General features: G+C 40.3%; 1 protein-coding gene across 8 annotated transcripts in view; it reads right to left on the reverse strand.

Annotated features, from left to right (window-relative positions):
- Cdkl3 (cyclin dependent kinase like 3) overlaps nucleotides 1-21,394 on the reverse strand; it is a 96,397-nt gene that overhangs the window by 43,792 nt on the left and 31,211 nt on the right. For 3 of the 8 annotated variants that reach the window (XM_075992685.1, XM_075992681.1, XM_075992680.1), the window contains one exon: nucleotides 16,195-17,331. The exons of 3 other annotated variants lie outside the window; for them this stretch is intronic. In XM_075992685.1, the coding sequence (XP_075848800.1) occupies nucleotides 17,251-17,331 (81 nt within the window). In that variant the 3' untranslated portion in view covers nucleotides 16,195-17,250. Of the gene's footprint in view, nucleotides 1-15,959; nucleotides 17,332-21,394 lie in introns of those variants that run through there. 2 more of the 8 variants (XM_075992679.1, XM_075992684.1) reach the window with 2 other exon arrangements.

The raw sequence follows: 21,394 nt of genomic DNA on the forward strand, positions 1-21,394 counted from the left end.
AAAGCTTCAAACTCTATAAGGCCTGGAGATGCCTAAATTAAGTGGTAACTCACTAGCCATAGCCCTGTTCCACCTTAAGAACTCCATGAGCAGGGTGGTGGCGCACACCTTTAATCCCAGGGCTCTGGAGGCACAGGCAGGTGGATTCTGTGAGGTTCAGGACAGCCAGGGTGAGACCCTGTAAAACAAGCAAACAAGGAACAGCAATGAACTCCATGAATGGACAAAACTTCTGAAGGAAAAAAAACCCAAAACAATGCAAATTCAAAAAAAGAAAAACTACGATCCGTGGTCTTAATGGAAAATAACTACAGCACTAACATCTTCCCTGTGAGAGGAGGCACAACACTGAAGAGCCACTGTCTCTTCACACGGACTTTCTTTCCAAGAACAGTAGGAGACTTGCACATTAATCTTTAGGACTGTTATTATTTATGCATACGGGTGTTTGACCTGTGCACCACTTGCATGCTTGATGCTGGCAGAGAACAGGAGAGGCTGTTAGATTTCCCTGAAACTGGAATTACAGGTGGTTGTGAGCCACCATATGGGTTCTGGGAATTTAACTAGTGCTCTTAACCTCTGAGTCATCTCTCCAGCCCCGCCTTTTAAAATTCTAAACTCATATGGGTAGAGTAGCTCAGACCTACGCTGTAAGAAATCCTTCAGCCAGTAGCCTTTAAGTTACCTGCCCACTTGGGCATGGCCTTTTATATTATAAATGCTGATATAAAGCGTGCGTTCCCTCTCTTCCAGCTGCTGGATTCAGTTCCTGTTCCTTGTTCATGCAGAGGACTGTAATCTGTGAGTATACCCCTAAATAAATAAGCCTTTATTATACTCAATTCTGAGCTACTGTGGGATTTCTTTTTTTTTTTTTTTTTGATTTTCGAGACAGGGTTTCTCTGTAGCTTTTGGTTCCAGTCCTGGAACTAGCTCTTGTAGACCAGGCTGGCCTCGAACTCACAGAGATCCGCCTGCCTCTGCCTCCCGAGTGCTGGGATTAAAGGCGTGCGCCACCACCGCCCAGCGTGGGATTTCTTTTTAGCGTCCATCTTCATCTGGTGCCCCATGTGGATCTGAACTCCACACCTCCTTGGTGGACCAGTCTAAAAGGCGCAAACGGTCCAGAGCCCAGGTTTCCCACCCCTGCCTACTTAGCTTGCTTTCACCTACTAAGGAGTTTTTTGTAAAACCCCACCACAGCAGAGCTAAGTGCACCCAGCAACTTGGCAATTTCCCAAGCTCGGGCACATTCCCCCCCCACACTGCCGCGTTCCCTGCCACGCAGAAACTTGCACAGCTTCTGGTTTGTGCTCCCTGATCCTGAGTTCTGCGCTCCTTGCTCTGGGTACAGAGTTGATTAAATTACTTTTAATTTGTCAAGCAAAGCATATTTGTCAGTATTTAACCAGTACCAAGGCAGAAAACCAAAGAGGCACAGGAATGTTCATAGTGCCACTGGTTGTGCTGCTGGTCACAACTCTGCAACCATGACACCTGCTGGACAATAAAGATTATTACATCTAAAACAATTTACCAGACCTCATAACACAGGTATTTTATTAATTAATAAATCAATAAATTTGAAAGTTATATAATGATAGACATATTACATGGAAAATTTTGGTAACTTTTTTGCTGATACTATTGATTGTATTCTGCAAGGCTTATATGGTTATTGTGATACATCCATTTATTGGATATTGGGGCTCAATTTTTTCTTCATATTATATCCTTACGAAAATGGTTTAATAATGGAGCCAAAAATGGGGTACTTTTAGAAATGATACAGTCTTTACAGACTAATAATTAACAGCTAGCTGACAGGATTAATACCATAAAAAATCAAAAGTTACCTGAAAAATTAATAATATTGAAAAGGATAACATTAATTTGACAGACAAAATTCAATCCATGTCAAAAGGTACTGAGAAATTATCTGAAAGAATTCATACTGTTGAATTTGACAATCAAAATCTGTTAAAAAGTTAAGATAGGTTAGCAGATGGACTATCTCTCCAGGAAGGCTATCTGCATACTATCCAAATAACGTCCAAGGATGAGACGTTATCTTTAAAGGAAAAACTTCAGACCTTGGAATCATATGAGCAGAATGAGGACCAGAGGCTATGTGCCTCAACTAAATCACTAGAAATATATACAGGCCAGGAGATTCAGGCTTTACAAAAGACAGTAGTAAAAAGATTTGAAACGATTGAGGAAATTATTGGAGCTGATGAGCAGGGAAAGAAGGTACAAGGACAGGATTTAACATCACTAGAACCTGTCAGAGATGACTTACCCAGGGTTTTAGCTTCCTACCCTGTAATCTACTTTGACAAAGCACCAAGTTCTAAATGTACAAAAGGATCCAAAGAAGGTAAATAGATATCTATAGGAATGAATGACCTAAAAGAAATTAAGCAAGCAGTAGTAACTTATGGCTTGCATTCCACATTTGTTAGGGAAATGGTAAAGTCATGGGCTTCAAGCATTAAGGCCACCCCACATGACTGGCTTCAGTTAGTTTCAGCAGTTCAGGATGATAGGCCCCAATTGCTGTGGAGATGTTATTTCAGAGAAGATGCAGAAATTTTAGAACAACAGGGAAAAGCAAAAGGAATTGAGACTTCCCAAGATCAAATTCTTGGTGAGGGTACTTATGCTGACCCACAGGCTCAAGCTCTTTACGATGAACAAATGTTCCTATGCCACAAAACAGCCTTAAATGCTTGGGACAGGATTTAAGAATAGGGAAAATGAATTGAATCATATACCATGGTTAAACAGGGCTGGAGAGAACTGTTTAGTAACTTTTTACAAAGATTAACTAAGGCTGCACAAATAGGAGTAACAGACCCAGATGCTAGATGAGTACTTATTGAATCTCTGGCTTTTGAAAATGCCAACTTAGAATGCAAAAAGATACTTGGGCTTTTAAAGGTTATATCAGCACAAATGGATGAATGGATCCTGCATAGAATTAACGTTGAGACATTTCACTATAATACTGAATCTTGGGTAGAGGAAGGGATTTCCAAAGGTATGAGGAGACATCAAAATGCCAAATGTTTCATTTGTGGTAGAATAGGACATATGAGAAGGGATTGCAGACAAGGAATTCCTATAAATAATGTCTCCTCTGGGAATGGCAAAAATAAAAAGTATCAACCTTCTGGATTATGTAGAAGGTGTGGCAAAGGTGACATTGGACCAATGAATGCAGATCAACAAAAGACAAACAAGGCAACCTGATACCATCGGGGAACTCCCTGAGGGGGCCTCTTGCAGGCCCCCAAGTCAAAAGTGGTGCAGTCATTTCCAGTCACTATGGAAGACATGTCTCACCAGGAAAATTAAAAAATCCATGCCGGGCGATGGTGGTGCATGCCTTTAATCCCAGCACTCGGGAGGCAGAGGCAGGCAGATCTCTGGGAGTTCAAGACCAGCCTGGTCTACAGAGCTAGTTCCAGGACAGGCTCCAAAGCCACAGAGAAACCCTGTCTCAAAAAACCAAAAATAAAATAAAATAAAATCCAGAGCCTTCTATAATAACTATACTATTCTGGATGATGGAATAAACATGGAGAATGAATCAAAAATTCTAACAGGAAACAGGAGATCTATATTCTGGAAGACTTCTATAAATGAACAAAAACCAAAGCTAAGAGTGCATATAAATGGCATTGTAATTGTGGGTTTGATAGACATAGGTACAGACATAAGTATCACTACTCCAGAATCTTGGCATCAAAACTGGCCTCTTCAAGAGGCAGATGCTCAATTCCTAGAAATTGGGACCCTATGTCAAAAGCACAAGATGGGTTGAATGAATAGGGCCAGAAGGACAAAGAGGAAGGCTGAAGCTGTATGTGGCTAATATTGAATTTATGGGGTCATGACCTGCTGCAGCAATGTAATACCCAGATTAACATTCTTACAGTCCCAGAAACTCAAATTTCTGGAAAAGATATTATAAGATACGATACACAAAGGTCACAGGCCATTCAGGCTGTACAAGAAAACAAAGCAACTAGCAAACCTTTAAAATGGTTAACTGAGAAACCAATATGGGTTAAACAGTGGCCTTTAACAGAAGACAAACTGCAGGCTTTTGAACAGCTGGTACAGGAGCAACTAGATGCTCACCATACTGAAGAATCAACAAGCCCTTGGAATTCTCCTGTATTTGTTGTTAAAAAGAAAACTGGTAAACAGAGAATGGTTGTAGATCTAAGAGCTGTCAAGAAGGTAATTCAACCTATGGGTCCTCTACAATCTGGAATTCCTCTGCCTTCTCTACTACCAAACAGATGGCCTCTTATAGTTATTGATTTAGAAGATTGTTTCTTCACTATATCTTTACAAAAAAAAGAGAGAGAAAAATTTGCCTCCACAGTGCCTACTTAAAATAATTCTCAGCCTACTAGGAGATATTAGTGGACTATCCTTTCACAGGAAATATTCAATAGCCCCAGCCTATGCCAATACTTCGTAATTCAGCCATTGGAAATAATTCATAAAAAATTCCTAAATCTATAATTTACCATTACATGGATGACATTTTGCTAGCTGATTCAAGCATAGAAACTTTAGAAAGAATGTTTGAAAAAGTAAAGAAAGTTTTACCAAAATGGGGATTACAAATTACTTCTTAAAAAATACAGAGAGGAGATTCTGTCAACTACCTTGGTTATAAAATAGGTTTACAGAAAATTAGAACACAAAAGGCACAAATTAGGAGAGACCAATTGTGGACCCTTAATGAATTTCAAAGATTGTTAGGAGACATTTCCAGTCCACAACCAGCTGTTGGGATAATACCTGATCTAATAGTTCATTTAAACAAAATCTTAGATGGTGACAAAGACTTAAATAGTCCCAGAAAATTAACAGCTGAAGCAGAAAAGGAACTGATTGTCGTTGAAGAAAAATTATAGGAGGCACATGTGGATTGGTTGAATCTAAATCCTAGTTGCATTCTAGTCATATTGCCTTCCAGAATTTCCCATACAGGAATTTTAATAAAAAGGGAAGATATTATCTTGGAATAAATCTTTTTACCATATAAATCAAGTAAAAAATTAAAAACTTATATGGAAAAAGTCTCTGAATTAATTATAAAAGGAAAATTGAGACTTCATCAACTGGCAGGTAAAGACCCAGCAGAGATTATAGCGCCTTTTACTACTGATGAAATTAAAAAATTATGGGAAGATAATGACCCTTGGGAAAGAGCTTGTGCTATTTTTTTTAGGAGAGATTGATAGCATTTATCCCAAAAGTGATAGAATTAACCTTATAAAGAGAACTACTTGGATCCTTCCCCACATTGTACAGGACACACCAATTACTAAAGCCCGAACGTTCTATACTGATGCAAATAAAACAGGAAAGGCAGGTTACAAATCAGAAGATTTAAGTAAGGTGGAACAAAGCCCTTATAATTCTGTCCAAAAGGCAAAATTATATTCTATTCTCATGGTACTAAGGGATTTTAAAGAACCTCTTAATATAGTTACTGATTCACAATATGCAGAAAGAGTTGTTTTGCATATTGAAACTGCTGAATTTATACCAGATGATACATAATTAACTTCATTATTCATACAGGTTCAAGACATAATCAGCAATAGGCTTTGTTCCATATACATAACACACATCTGATCCCATATGGGTCTGCCAGGTCCTCTAGTACAAGGTAAGGCAGAAATTGATGAATTACTAATTAAAAGCGTGTTGTAGGCCCCAGAATTTCATTAAAAACATGTCAATAGAAAAGGATTAAAGAAAGAGTTTTCTATTACATGGCAACAAGCTAAGCAGATTATAAAGAGATGTCCTACTTGCTCTTTCTATAACCAAACACCACTACCTGCAGGAACCAAAGGGTACTCAAAGGAATGATCTGACAGATGGATGTGTTCCACTTTGCAGATCTTGGAAAATTAAAGTATGTACACCACACCACTGACACTTACTCAGGTTTTCAATGGGCAACTGTTTTGAGCTCAGAAAAGGCTGATTCAGTAATCATGCATTTATTAGAAGTTCTGGCCATCATGAGCATACCTGCACAAATAAAGGCAGATAATGGTGCAGTATATGTCTCTAAGAAAATGAAACAGTTTTTGTTTATTAAAATATAAAGCATATTACAGGTATACCAAACAATCCTACAAGTCAGGCAGTTACAGAAAAATCAAATCAAACTATAAAGGATGTGTTAAACAAAAGGATGGAAAATACCCCCCAAAATAGATTACATAATGCTTTATTAACTTTGAATTTTCTTAATGCTAATGAGAAAGGAACAACAGCAACAGAGAGACACTGGATAATAGCAAAGTCTTCCAAATTAAATCAGCTGGTGTATTTCAAAGATATATTGACCTCACAATGGAAGCCAGGAGATGTGCTACATTAGGGAAGGGATTTTGCTCTTGTTTCAACAGGAGAAGAAAAGTTATGGATACCATTAAAATTAATAAAGATTTGGTTTGAAAAAGAGAAATCTCTTGAGAAAAAGAAATGACGGCTCATCCACAGAGGTGACAACCACACAGATGGTAAGGAAGCCTAATAAGAATTGGGGCAGGGTTCTGTTCTTGTCTTTGCAGGAAAATACTCATCTTCAAAAAGTCAAGATACCAAGGCCGGAGAGATGGCTCAGTGGGTAAGAGCACTGGCTGTTCTTCCAGAGGTCCTGAGTTCAATTCCCAGCAACCACATGGTGGCTCACAACAATCTGTAATGAGATCTGGAGCCCTCCTCTGGTGTGTAGGCATACATGGAGGCAGAATGTTGTATACATAATAAATAAATAAATCTTTTTTTTAAAAAAAAGTCAAGAGACCTTGGACATTTAGATACCTAAAGAGGAAAAGATAATTATCCAGATAGGATCACCAAGCAAAGAGAATTATGACTTATGAGGATAGGTCATCTGAGGGTAAGAATATCTAAATTTGGGGCTGGAGAGATGGCTCAGTGGTTAAGAGCATTGCCTGCTCTTCCAAAGGTCCTGAGTTCAATTCGCAGCAACCACATGGTGGCTCTCACAACCATCTGTAATGAGGTCTGCTGTATACATAATAAATAAATGAATAAATAAATATTTATAAAAGAATATCTAAACTTAAACTAGAATAATAGTCATGACTCACTTAAAAATTCAAAGCTGGCTTTGGAGTTGGACAATGGCTCTCTCCTTCTCTAAATCCAAGCATGTTGTTAAAAGAAAAATTCAGGCCGGGCAGTGATGGCGCACGCCTTTAATCCCAGTACTCGGGAGGCAGAGGCAGGCGGATCTCTGTGAGTTCGAGACCAGCCTGATCTACAAGAGCTAGTTCCAGGACAGGCTCCAAAACCACAGAGAAACCCTGTCTCGAAAAACCAAACCAAAAAAAAAAAAATTCAGAATTTCTGTTTCATGTCAGGAGCCATCTGGTATGGGACAGAAAGAAGAAAGAATTTAGAAAAAAATTTTACTTTTCTTCATGCCTATTTTTGTCTCCATTGTCCCTTTCATTAAATACATGTCTGTATAAATAATGTTTTAAGTTTTCCACAATGAACAATGAATTTTCCTGCAGTAATCTTTGAAATTTCCAGGAAGAAAATGGGGCCCCACAACAACGACTTCACCTGGTTGATATGACATCATGATACTGATAGTGCTACTATAAGACCTGTTTTGGGTACCAGATGCTCAAGATGGTTTCAACTTGGTTAGCTGAAATGGTGCACTTTTTTTTTTACAACGTTCTGGCCAGAACTCAAAATAGGAACCTCAGAAAAACCCTACTGAATACTCAGAAACTGCAATTATACCAGACAGTAATCTTGAAACTTAACCATCATTTTACTTTCACAGGATCTCATAGAAAAAACATCGCCCCCATGACAGCTGGAAGCAATTCTAGAAGATGACATCCCTTCTCTCAACAAAGTTTGTCCTCAGGGTTAGGGACATCATTTAGGGGTTGATTATAATTGGTATAGGGTTGGAGGTTGGGGGAAAATTATGTAGGCTCAGGGATCTCTTTGGGGAAAAAGGGGGAAATTGGATGGGATAAATTATTAGTGTGAAATTATTCACACTAATAATAATAGTAATAGAGTTAATACTTGTGAGCTATTATTTATAGGCAATTTACATTGGTATAGATTCTTGTATATTGATATAAACTTAAATTATATTAAATATGTTCCTATTTTTGTCTACAATATTTGCATACCTAGGCAAAGTTATTTAGTCATATTGTATGCATGCATGTTTCTACCTCTGCTTAAGACATTTTGTATAATGATACAATTTTAGGATATATTTATCATATTGCAATGTACATTTCTACCTCTGATCAAGATACTTATACATTGTTTACATTTTGAAGCCATTGTCTTCATTTGTTGCACAGTTGTTTGAAGAGTGTTTAATATTCTAATATGAAGTCTTAGTCTTTAAGTTATATAGTTATTAAGAATTATAGGTCAATAGTCATCCATGTTTGTCATACGTATTATTAGTTAGACTAATCAGGTACTTTAGATACACAGAGATTGTATTCTGCATAGATAGGTAACCTTCAACCACTTCAAAGAGCTGTAGAATATGACATTTAAATAACTTTGGGTTCTGTTGACGTGAGACACAATTGCTCCTGGAAGCACCAATATATTTCCAAGAGAATATTGAGCACCAAAGATACTCCACTTGGAGCTTATTTTCTTCTTGACAAAACTGGCCTTTGGGCAAGGAACTGCCCATGCATCAACCATTGACAAAATGTACAATGTCCAGACAGGACAAGCAGGATATAATAAAAAAAAGAGTGTCAAATCTTGCCAAGACAGGGTAAGATGCTTTTGAAAAATTTCCTGCCTCTGAAAATGGTCTGTCAGTTACTCTAGGCCTTAGTCAAAGTTGGTTGCTCCAACACTGCAAATGAGACTTTGGGTGATTACCCAGGTAGCTAGTTGTCTCTGTCCATTATTGCACATTTTAGAAGTTGCTTGATTGCACTTCCTGCTTACTCAAGTAATATTATTTCCCTTCTCGGGTCTTCAATGGGGTTGAAGACTAGATAGTTATAGTTACTTTCCTCTCATGACTTGGCTAAGTTATTTATAATACAAGACTTAGACTCCTTAGGATAGGATAATTATTGAAACATTTATCACATGTTTCTTACTTGCTATTGTTTATGCTGGTTGTAATTCTAATTTTTATATCTGATATTTGTTCTTATTGTATATAATTTTGTATTAGGCTTAGAACTCTCTTATTTAAACAAAAAGGGGAGGTGCTGTAGGAAATCCTACAGCCAGCAGCCTTTAACTTACCCACCCACTTGGTACTATAAATGCTGATGTAAAGCATGCAGTCCCTCCCTCTTCTGGTTGCTGGATTCGGTTCCTATTCCCCGTATGAACAGAGAACTGTGATCTGTGAGTCTAGCCCTAAACAAATAACCCTTTATTATACTCAATTCTGAGCTAGTGTAGGATTTCTTTTTAGTGTCTGTCTTCACACCTGTGCTCTCAAACACATGGGAAGGTGAGGCAGGAGGACTGTGAGTTAGAGACCAGCCTGAGCTACACATTGAGTCTGAAGTCAGCCTGGATTACATAATAAGACTCTGAAAACAAAATTAACCAATCAACTAAACAAACACTCCCTCTCTGAAAACAGTTTCTTCTTATATTTAATTAAACACTGTACATACACAGAACAGACAGTAGGTATGTTATCACTTGTGCCAGCTTCATGTCTAAAGCCAATGGAACAGAACAGAGGGCACTTCTGGACTGAATTTATCCCCAAAGTAAAATGTACTGACAACTTAGAGATCAGAACAAAACCAAAATAAAATAAAGACCAAACACAGTTCCACCATCTTGAAGGAAATCCTGCAGGCCCTGCAAATAACTGACTTTGATTGGTGCAAGCCTACTATGCCTTATGTCTGTCAAGCCTTCACTCAGGAATCCTCACAGCAGCTCCAAGAAATAAAGCTCAGTGCTGCTCTTCCAATGGACCCAGGTTCAGTTCTCAACACTCGCATGTCAACGCATAACTGCCTGCAACTCAGGCCCCAGGGGATCTGATACCCTTTTCTGGCTTCTGCACGAGGCCAGCATATGGTGCACATACATACATGTAGGCAAAACACTCACATACACTAAAATAAAAACCAATGCATAATATTCCCAGGGAAAAATCTATTCTTTGTATGTTAATTTATTTATTTTTATGTGTGTAAACAAACTATTGTCCCCTTTTCCAACTGGGAAATCTGAGGCAACACAATACACACACACAATTCCCAGTGAAGAAATGGTAAAGAGTGCTGGAGAGATGGCTCAGCAGTTAAAAGCACTGGCTGCTCTTCCTGAGGATCTAGGGTTCAATTCACAACACCTACATGGTGGTTGATTACCATCCATAACTCCAGTTCTAGATCAGATGCCCTCCTGCAGCTCTGTGGGCACTGGGTACACATGTGGTACACAGACATAAATACAGCCAAATACCTACACACATAAAATTTAAAGAAATGGCAAAGGTGCTGACCACTTTTTACTCAGTCATTCTGATAGTCATCTAGACTCTGGAAATTATACTTTTTATGGCTTTTAATAAAAATGAAGCATTGGTTCAATAGGATTTTTCAATGAAAGGATCTTCAGCACTGTATAGGTATAGTTTCAATGACTATTCTGATCTTGCTAAATCGTTTCTTTGGAGAAGATAGAAAGATGAAAGGAAATGATCTTCTAAACTGGACAATAATCCAAGGCTATTGATGGCAAAATGATTATATGATAAATCTTGCTTTTCATGGGGCATCAGACGCTTTTAGCATGATAACATTTCAATGTAGTAATTAGTAACCACAAAGAAATTACCCAAAGGAGCCGCCCAAGTGTAAACACAGTCTGAACTGCATATAAGTTGTTCTAGGGCTTGGTTTGAAATATCCCGAGATTAGGGAATCATTCAGCTGAGGAAACCAATCCCAAAGCTTGCCTTTTATTATATCCTCATTTAGGGAATTTTGAGCAAAAAGCATTGACGCATTAGGTACCAATCTTCATAGCTTTGTCCAGTCCAAAGGGACCGGGAGCCCTCAAATGCTGCAGATATACGCTAAGAAAGGAAGTTCTGACAAAGCAACACATTTGACGTGGGTTTTTAGGAACATCCTGGCCATGTGCCGGGAAGAAACTGAAGGTTGAACAAGGATAAAAGCATGAAGACCTCTTGGGGTATTTCTACTAAGCCTGGGCAAGAGACGGCATGACAAACAATCAGGAGCTGAGTGGTTAGACCCTGGAAATACTTTAGAAACAGACCTCAAGGATGGAGGCGGGAAGCAGGAGAGGAGTAGAAATTTACTTCACAGTTTTTCTCCTGAGCAACAAAAAGAAAGGAGCTGATGTCAACTGAGATGTGAAAATCTCTGAGGGACTGAGGAACGTGATCAGAGACCTTCTGCCTCTTACATGTCTCATAGTGCTGTCAGACAGCTGAAAATCTCAATGCACAGTTTTGGAATCACTTAGGCTAGAGAGGAAGAAATTTGTTCTTTTGTTCTTTTTGTGAGCTAAGACTTTCTTTTTTTTTTTTTTTTTTTTTTGGTTTGTTGAGACAGGGTTTCTCTGTATCCTGGCTGTTCTGGAACTCACTCTGTAGACCAGGCTGAACTCTAACTCACACTGACTTCCCTGCCTCTTGCCTCCTGAGTGCTGGGATTAAAGGTGTGCACCACCATCACCGCCCAGTGATCTAACACATTTTCAAGAAGAGTGATATGCTAGCTTGCCCCTGAAATGTTCCCTAATAAAAATTTTAAACTACAGGCATACATGAGAGTCTGTCTCAAAAACAAAACAAAATAAAAACAATGACAACAACAACACCCGGAGAAGAAATGAAAACTAATCTATAACAACTTGTTTTTACCAATTCTAAAATTAAAAACTAACATACTGGATGAGCCTAAGCAAGTCTGAAGGGCTTGCTGAGTAGTTTTCTTGTTAGCATGGCCTGCGTGTAACCTGTCACGATGCACACGCCTGGTTATCTGACCTCAGAATGACTTTTTTGGAAGAGAAGTGCTGTAGACATCTCCATGGTCAGGTCATCAGCTTTCCCACCTCTGCAGGTAAAGACAGCTGGGGAGTAGCAGATTGGTAACAGAGAATATTTTCTTTCTGTGCTTTGCCTTTGATAATCCAAAGAGTGCTTTCTTGAAATTACACAGCAGCGCATTAGTGTTTGTGTTTTTATGTGTAGTCTGTTTTTAAAAACAGATTTTTAAATGTTTTAAAGAATGCTTTCTTGTTTTTAATCATCTTAAACCACAGTTCTTGTGTCACCTAAGATTTCTTTTTTCTTTCTTTCTTTTTTTTTTTTTTTGGTTTTTCGAGATAGGGTTTCTCTGTGGCTTTGGAGTCTGCCCTGGAACTAGCTCTTTAGACCAGGCTGGTCTCGAACTCACAGAGATCTGCCTGCCTCTGCCTCCCAAGTGCTGGGATTAAAGGCGTGCGCCACCATCGCCCGGCACCTAAGATTTCTTGATTATTTCCCTATACAATTCTGTTGACTGTTTTAGTAACATGGTCCAATTTCCATTTAGGACCCTTTAATTTGCACTTCAGACAGTGTGGTCCTCAATTTGGGCAGCTTTTCTATACACTGGTGTAGTGTGCTCCTACTTCTGTGTACTGATGCAGTGTGTTCCTATGCTGGTACACTGATGCAGTGTGCTCCTACATCTATGCACTGATGCAGTGTGCTCCTACATCTATGCACTGATGCAGTGTGCTCCTACGTCTGTGCACTGATGCAGTGTGCTCCTCTGTCTGTGCACTGATGCAGTGTGCTCCTACATCTATGCACTGATGCAGTGTGCTCCTACGTCTGTGCACTGATGCAGTGTGCTCCTACATCTATGCACTGATGCAGTGTGCTCCTACGTCTGTGCACTGATGCAGTGTGCTCCTCTGTCTGTGCACTGATGCAGTGTGCTCCTCTGTCTGTGCACTGATGCAGTGTGCTCCTACGTCTGTGCACTGATGCAGTGTGCTCCTCTGTCTGTGCACTGATGCAGTGTGCTCCTATGTCTGTGCACTGATGCAGTGTGCTCCTACATCTATGCACTGATGCAGTGTGCTCCTACGTCTGTGCACTGATGCAGTGTGCTCCTACATCTATGCACTGATGCAGTGTGCTCCTACGTCTGTGCACTGATGCAGTGTGCTCCTCTGTCTGTGCACTGATGCAGTGTGCTCCTCTGTCTGTGCACTGATGCAGTGTGCTCCTACGTCTGTGCACTGATGCAGTGTGCTCCTCTGTCTGTGCACTGATGCAGTGTGCTCCTACATCTATGCACTGATGCAGTGTGCTCCTACATCTATGCACTGATGCAGTGTGCTCCTACGTCTGTGCACTGATGCAGTGTGCTCCTACATCTATGCACTGATGCAGTGTGCTCCTCTGTGCACTGATGCAGTGTGCTCCTACGTCTGTGCACTGATGCAGTGTGCTCCTCTGTCTGTGCACTGATGCAGTGTGCTCCTCTGTCTGTGCACTGATGCAGTGTGCTCCTCTGTCTGTGCACTGATGCAGTGTGCTCCTACGTCTGTGCACTGATGCAGTGTGCTCCTCTGTCTGTGCACTGATGCAGTGTGCTCCTCTGTCTGTGCACTGATGCAGTGTGCTCCTATGTCTGTGCACTGATACACTGTGTTCCTATGTCTGTGCACTGATGCAGTGTGCTCCTATGTCTGTGCACTGATGCAGTGTGCTCCTATGTCTGTGCACTGATGCAGTGTGCTCCTACGTCTGTGCACTGATGCAGTGTGCTCCTACGTCTGTGCACTGATGCAGTGTGCTCCTATGTCTGTGCACTGATGCAGTGTGCTCCTACATCTATGCACTGATGCAGTGTGCTCCTATGTCTGTGCACTGATATAGCATGCTCCTATGTCCATGCACTGATATAATATATTCCTATGTCTGTGCACTGATATAGTGTGCTCCAGTGTTTATGCACTGATATAGTATATTCCTATGTCTATGCACTGATGCAGGCCAGAAGAAGGGGTCAGATTTGGAACAGGCAATTGTGAATCTCTGTGTAGGTGGTAGGAACCAAACCCAGATTTTTTGCAAGAACAGCAAATGCTCTTAATTACTAAGATATCATCCAGTCTTTTACGGAGTGAGAGGTATGTTTTTAGATAGGGCCTCATGTGTGCCACATGGACCCAGCATCTCATACATGCCAGGCAAGCACTCATCCAACTGCACTACATCCCTATCCCTGAATCAAAACTTTTCTAAGACTCCCAAAACCATACAAGCTATTGTCACTGTTCTTGGTTGCACACTAGAACTTAATGATAAGCTCCTAATTTGCTAAAGACATCATACACTTTTGTCCCAGGCCATGGAAAATTCAAGCTGGGACTTTCCAAGGAAGTTTCTTTCAAGCTGGCTAGTTACTACAGAGCTAGAAGGTGTTATGTAGGCTGCTGGGGGAAAAAGTCATCAGCAGTCTCACCTAGGTATGAAGCCAGTGCACTACAATAAAGAAAGACTGGCATGGGAAGATAAGCCAGTGAGTGCAACAGCAGCATGGATGTTATGGGGATAAACCGCAACTGCCTTCTGATCACACAGAAGGCCTGTAAAGGAGGAAATGTATACCTGGTGCTGCAAATGTGCTAGGAATCCACAACTGGGGAGTTCATCGACCCCAAGTTGGCCCTACTATTATTCTCCTAAATGGACATAGTATCAAATCGCCCTCTAAATTCATGCCTTTATACCCATAGATTAGTGTGGCTCTCAGAAGTCATCTGAGAAGTTGCTTTGTGCTGTGGATGGAGGCTGATGCAGAACCCACAGCAGAGAATAGGTCAGTGGAGTGTTCAGGCACAAATAAGACACATCTGTATCACCCAGCCTCTTGCAGGGCTCAGAGAACATTATGAAAGAAGGGGTAGAAAGATTGCAGGAGCCAGAGGTCAGGAAGGACTGGAGAGAAACAGTATCTCCTAGACATGTCAGAATCTCTGCTCTCAAGAACTCGGGCCGCTATGGATGTCTGTACAGGATCAAGCCAGTCATTCTAGCATGGAGGCTAAGGGGGCCCCCAAGTCCTTACCCCAGCTGTGTAGCTTTGAACAACTGGAGGCTTCTGGGGAAAAGGAGTCAGTTTCTTTAAGGGTGTGGCCCCTGGTGAGTTGTTCATTCTCCAGTGGATGACCCTATAACCCAGGAGAACACAGGCAGCACAAATTGAACCTGATAGATTATTGAAAATAAAATAAATATTTGACATGAAATTTGGAGTGGGATAGGAAGGTGGGGTGGATCTGGAAGGAGTTATGGAAATGAGTAGTGAGTGAGTATGATCAAAACACACTGTGTGAAATTCTCGAGGAATAAAAATAATACAGTAGAAATAATTCCCTGGCTGGGAGGTGGTGGCACAAGCCAAGCCTTTAATCCCAGCACTCAGGAGGCAGAGGCAGAGGCAGAGGCAGGTGGATCTCTGTGAGTTTGAGGTCAGCCTGGTCTACAGAGAGAGTTCAAGGCCAGCCTGGTCTACAGAGAGAGTTCAAGGCCAGCTAGGGCTACACCACAGAAATCCCATCTTGAAAAACCAAAATAGATAGATAGATGGATAAATGGATAGATGGACTGATAGACAGACACACAGACATACAAACAGATAAATAGATTAAAAGACTTTCCTAAATTAAAAATACAGCACAGCAGTATACTAACCAGTGTTTTCTTGCTGGGTGTGGTGGCATGTGCCTTTAATCCAAGCACTCAGAAAGCAGAGGCAGGTAGGCAGCCTGGTCTACAGAGGGAGTTCCAGGACAGTCAGAGCTACACAGAGAAACGCTGTCTCAAAAAAATGTGTTTTCCTTTTCATGTTTATTTAATAACTAGAAAACTAGATTAGACGCTTGGTAAAATGCCAACTAAGACAATTTCATAATTTTTACAGAGTGAAAAAAATGTAGAATTTTGGTAGTACTTTGGTTTAAATATACCTTCAAAAGTTCATGTGTGGAACATGCTACACTCTGAGCATTCAGGAGATGAAGGCAGGAGGATTGCTCCAAGTCTGAGACTAGCCTGGGCTACATATAAAGTACTAGATCAGTTTAGGCTGTATTTAATAAGAAACTGTCTTAAAACAAAACAACAAAAGGTCCATATTCCAGCTCAGGGGTAGAGAGCTGCCCTCTCATGTATGCATCCTGAATTCATTTCTCAGCATTCCCAAGAGCAGGGACAGGGGGCGGGGACGAGGAGTTAATGTGCTATAAACTTAACCCCAAGCTAATATGTCAGTGGCCTTAGGCAGCTGGGGCCGTTAGGAGGTAACTCAGAATAGATGAGGACATGAACTGGTACCTCCAGGTATTAGTGGCTTGCTCTCCCTCTCTATGTGGTGACCTCCACCATGCTTGACTGTAGCAAGGCCCTCTCAGATGCCGAAAGAAGTCAGCCTGTGGCAGTGGACTTCTAGCCTCCAGAACCACGAGCTAAATAATCTCTATTTTTTTTATGTTAACTACCCAGTCTGTATTATTCAGCAACAGAAAACAGCCCAGCAGAGAAAGTAAACCTTTCCCAGGTTGTGCATAGTTTCTTTAGGGAAATTCTTCCAGCTAAATGGAAGGCACTATCAGTCTAGGGAACTGGGAGAATGCTCGCAATTGATTGATTTACAGGAATTTAACCCTGGAATATCACATCACTGTAAATGTTACATAAGTATTATAAATGCTTCACTGCTGACCAACAGAACGTCTTTCGTCATGCGATGATAATGGATAGTTACTAAGACAACAGACAGGAGGTTCATAGAGCATTCACTTGAAGAAGCCAGCGCTTTCCAGGAGACAACTGCTTGGAGGCCTGACTCTCAGCAGGCAGAGAGCAGGGGAGCAGGGCACATCATGTGATGCTGTACTACCCACTCAGTAATCATGGCAAGGAAGGAGCAGTCAGAGGGAAGGTGATGTTATAATTCCAGACTGCAGCATCAAAATACCAGTTTTTAGAAGAGAAAAATTGTTAAAATTCTGCTAAAAAAAATGTAGATGATGCTGATGCAGACGGGATGAATGGCTATCTTAACAGCAACCTATGTTACATTCTGTTGTGTATAAAATAAAAAGGGAAGAGTTGTCAAGCTTGTATTTTTAAGATTACTTAAAAGACAAAATACTATCGGGGAAAAAAAATCTGTTCCTCTTCAAATTCTTCCCCTCACAATCGCCATCTCCACCCTAAAATTAAAAACCAAGCCAGTAAGAATCAGGGATAAGAAATCTGCTGTCAAAGCCATGGCTGTACTAATGTTACACTACAGTTGATCTACTGAGTGGGAAGAGCTGCTCCGTTTAAGTCCCATTCTTTCAATCAATCTACGGGACACGACTCAATGTTTGGCCAGCATGTCCACCGTGGAACCCAACATCTGCTTATGCTTATCTTCCTTGCTCAGGAATCTTTGGCACCTAGAAATTGAGACCCTCTCTCTGTATTACATATTTATATCTGGACTCTGTATTACATATTTACATGGGACTCTCTGTATTATACATTTACACTAGGACTCTGTATTACACATTTACACTAGGACTCTCTATATTATACATTTACACTAGGACTCTGTATTATACATTTACACTAGGACTCTGTATTATACATTTACATTAGGACTCTGTATTATACATTTACACTAGGACTCTGTATTATACATTTACACTAGGACTCTGTATTATACATTTACACTAGGACTCTCTATATTATACATTTACACTAGGACTCTGTATTATACATTTACACTAGGACTCTGTATTATACATTTACACTAGGACTCTGTATTATACATTTACACTAGGACTCTGTATTATACATTTAATTTACACTAGGACTCTGTATTATACATTTACACTAGGACTCTCTATATTATACATTTACACTAGGACTCTGTATTATACATTTACACTAGGACTCTGTATTATACATTTACACTAGGACTCTGTATTATACATTTACACTAGGACTCTGTATTATACATTTACACTAGGACTCTGTATTATACATTTACACTAGGACTCTCTGTATTACATATTTACATCTGGACTCTATTACATATTTACACTGGGACTCTGTATTATTTTATATTTACATAGGGATTCTCTGTGTTACATATTTACATTGGGGCTCTATATTATATATCTACATTGGGACTCTCTGTATTACACATTTACATTGGAACTCTTAATATTTACACTGGGATTCTCCGTATTATTGTACAGTTACACTGGGATCTTCTGTATTACATATTTACATTGGGACTCTGTATTATATATTTACATTGAGACTCTCTGTCTTATACATTTACACTGAAACTCTCTGTATTACATATTTATATTAGAATTCTATGTATTACATATTTACATTGGGACTCTGTACTATATATTATATTGGGACTCTGTGTTACACTTTTACATTGAAACCATGTATTATATATTTACATTGGAACTCTATATATTTACATCAGACTCTTATTTCCTTATTTACATTGGGACTCTATATTATATTTTCACATTGGGACTCTCTGTGTTATGTATTTACACCAGACTCTGTGTTGTATATTTAGTAACTTTCCCTTGTATACTTATAAAGCTCTGAACAAAACTTAGGAACAAGCACTAATCAACATGCCATAAATAACAGATGATTAAATAAAACCACATGACTTGATGTGAGATGTAGTTCTATTAACAGGCATTTGTGAACTTGATGTTCAAATGAACAAAACAGGAACAATATTATAAATTTAAAAGCAAAAATAGGAGACTACACCCAGCTATCCAGGCTTCACTGCTAGTCAGCACTTCTGTGCATGTAAATTAACAAAAAAAGTGTTGTTTTAACCACGCACGAGTCTGGGGCTCCCTGAATGTTCATCTGCCCTATTTTCTATTCTGCAGCTAACAGGTTCCTCTCCTTTTAGCTGATGCACCTTGTGTTCTAAAAACAAACAGGAAGTGGTGAGTCACTGAGATAAAATACCTGTACTCTGCCCTAGAGGTTGCTTTGTAAGGACACAGGGAGACTGGTGGGAAAGAAATCCACTCATCAAACAGAACCACTTACTAGCGGTCTCCCTCTGGGCTCTTCTCTCTTGCTCAGGCTACCCATTCATAGCCACATAGGGTTCTTTCTGGCCAGAGCCCCTTCAGTGTGCACCTACATTATGCCAATGTACTGCTAAGCCTCCTGAAAGGGTTACATACACATCTAAAGAGTACTTGGATCTGGTGAAGTAATTAGAAAACCAAGCCAATGGAAGAGTCAACACTGGAACATGTAAGCTTCTATTCCCTGTCTTCTGATTTCTGTTTGTTTTAGGGTTCTGTAGACCAAGCCCATGCTGGGTGAGCACTAGCAGTGACACTCCTAGCCCCTATGCCCTGTTTCAATATTCTCTCCACCTGTATATAAAAAAGAACAACCACAGACTGAAAATTTAGAAGAAAAGATTTTAAGATAGGGTCTCACTCTGAAGTTCTGGCTGGCCTGGAACTCAATGTATAGACCAGGCTGTCCTTGAACACATAGTGATCCACCTGCCTCTGCCTCTCAAGTGTTCTTTGCCTCCCAAGTACTGGGATTAAAGGCATGTGAAACCATGCATGGCTAAGGAAGTTTTAAAATTTTATATATATTTATTTTGTGCGTACACAAATGTGTGTCATGATGTTCAGGGGCTGACTTGTGGGGCCTGGTTCTTTTTCTGTGACGTCAGTTCTGGGGCTGGGGCTGGACCTCAGGTCTTCAGTCTTGGCAACAAGCATCTTTACTCACTGGGTCATCTCAGCAGCTCAGAAATTTTCTTAACTCTGACATCACTCACTAAACTGTGTTGGTCCTAGCGTCACCTCAGTCTCAGCTACACACGTGCCCTGTGTCTGACAGTGCACAGAGAAGCTCTGAGCAGCACTGACAGCTCCTCTGTGTTTCTAATAACTGCACTGGTTTCGGTGACTCTCTTTTCAAGGCAGCCTTTTCAGGAAATACCTGAGAGCGCTGGTTTGATTCATTTTTCCCTGCACGTATATGTGGTTTGGGTTTCTGGGCCTCTCTGAAATAGCAGGATGAATACTGGTGGCACATCACAACTCTCTTCAACCCAGGTGCCCCAATGCACCCAATTAGTCAACCTTTCTGCAAATGGTATGCTATGCAGGCTTCCTGGGCGTGAGTACATCCTCAAATGCACAAGCTTAAAGGATCTTGTGACTTATAATAAACTGAAAGACAGCCATTAATGGTTTTCCTTTCAATAACAGCGCTGGCTCTGAAAGTAGATTGTGACATACATAAATAGTCCTGGAACTGTCAAAATAAAGCTAAATGTCACAATTAAAATGCCTTCTTACAGGGCTTCAGAAAAACCTTTACATATATATGCCTATAAGGTTTATTCGTTTGTTTTTCTGAGATAAAGGCTCACAGCCCCGGAGAGCCTCCAAGTTACTGAAGATGGCCGACACCTGGTTCCTGAGGAGCTAGGTCTGGTGAATGCTACTAGGCCAGCGCACTACCAGTCACTGAAGATGGCCGACACCTGGTTCCTGTGGAGCTAGGTCTGGTGAATGCTACTAGGCCAGCGCACTACCAGCAGAGCCACAGTCCCTCCCCCAGCCTTCCATGTTTTTAATTTACTCAATTTTCTTTAATAAAACAGGAATAACTTTACCATGAATTAAAATGTAGTCAGTTTCATTTGTAATGGAGATAATAAAATTGATAAACTATGCATAGCGATGACCTCACTAGGAATCCAAGGCCACACGCCTGCTGAGACTCAGTGAGTGTCAGTTCAGGCTCCTTCACCCAAGAGAAAGCATTCAAATGGATGTTGACAACTAAAGATTTCCAAATAAAATCCAAGAATCGCTGTGGTGGATGGGAGTTGGAGCTGAAGCAGATATTTGTGAAAATAGGACAACATTTGGGGAACAAAGAGTGTAAATGAGAAGAAAACAGAAGGGGAAAAGCCAAAGGCAAACACAGCCGGGGCAGTCAGTCACAACCTGTCCATGGCATGGGTCACCTGAACAAGGCTGGATGATGAATATCACATCGCTACTCTTTGTCCTGAATGCTGTGTATTCTAATCATTAAAAGTTCAAACAACAGTTGGTGTTTACTACTTCAAAAACTAACATTTAGAACATAAATAATTGGGTACAATGTTATAAGCCTTTAATCCCAGAACAGGCAGAGGCAGGCAGATCTCTGTGAGTTTGAGACATCTACATCACATCTACA

This window comes from Microtus pennsylvanicus, chromosome 11, assembly GCF_037038515.1.
Source record: "Microtus pennsylvanicus isolate mMicPen1 chromosome 11, mMicPen1.hap1, whole genome shotgun sequence".
In the NCBI taxonomy this organism is placed as follows: domain Eukaryota; kingdom Metazoa; phylum Chordata; class Mammalia; order Rodentia; family Cricetidae; genus Microtus; species Microtus pennsylvanicus.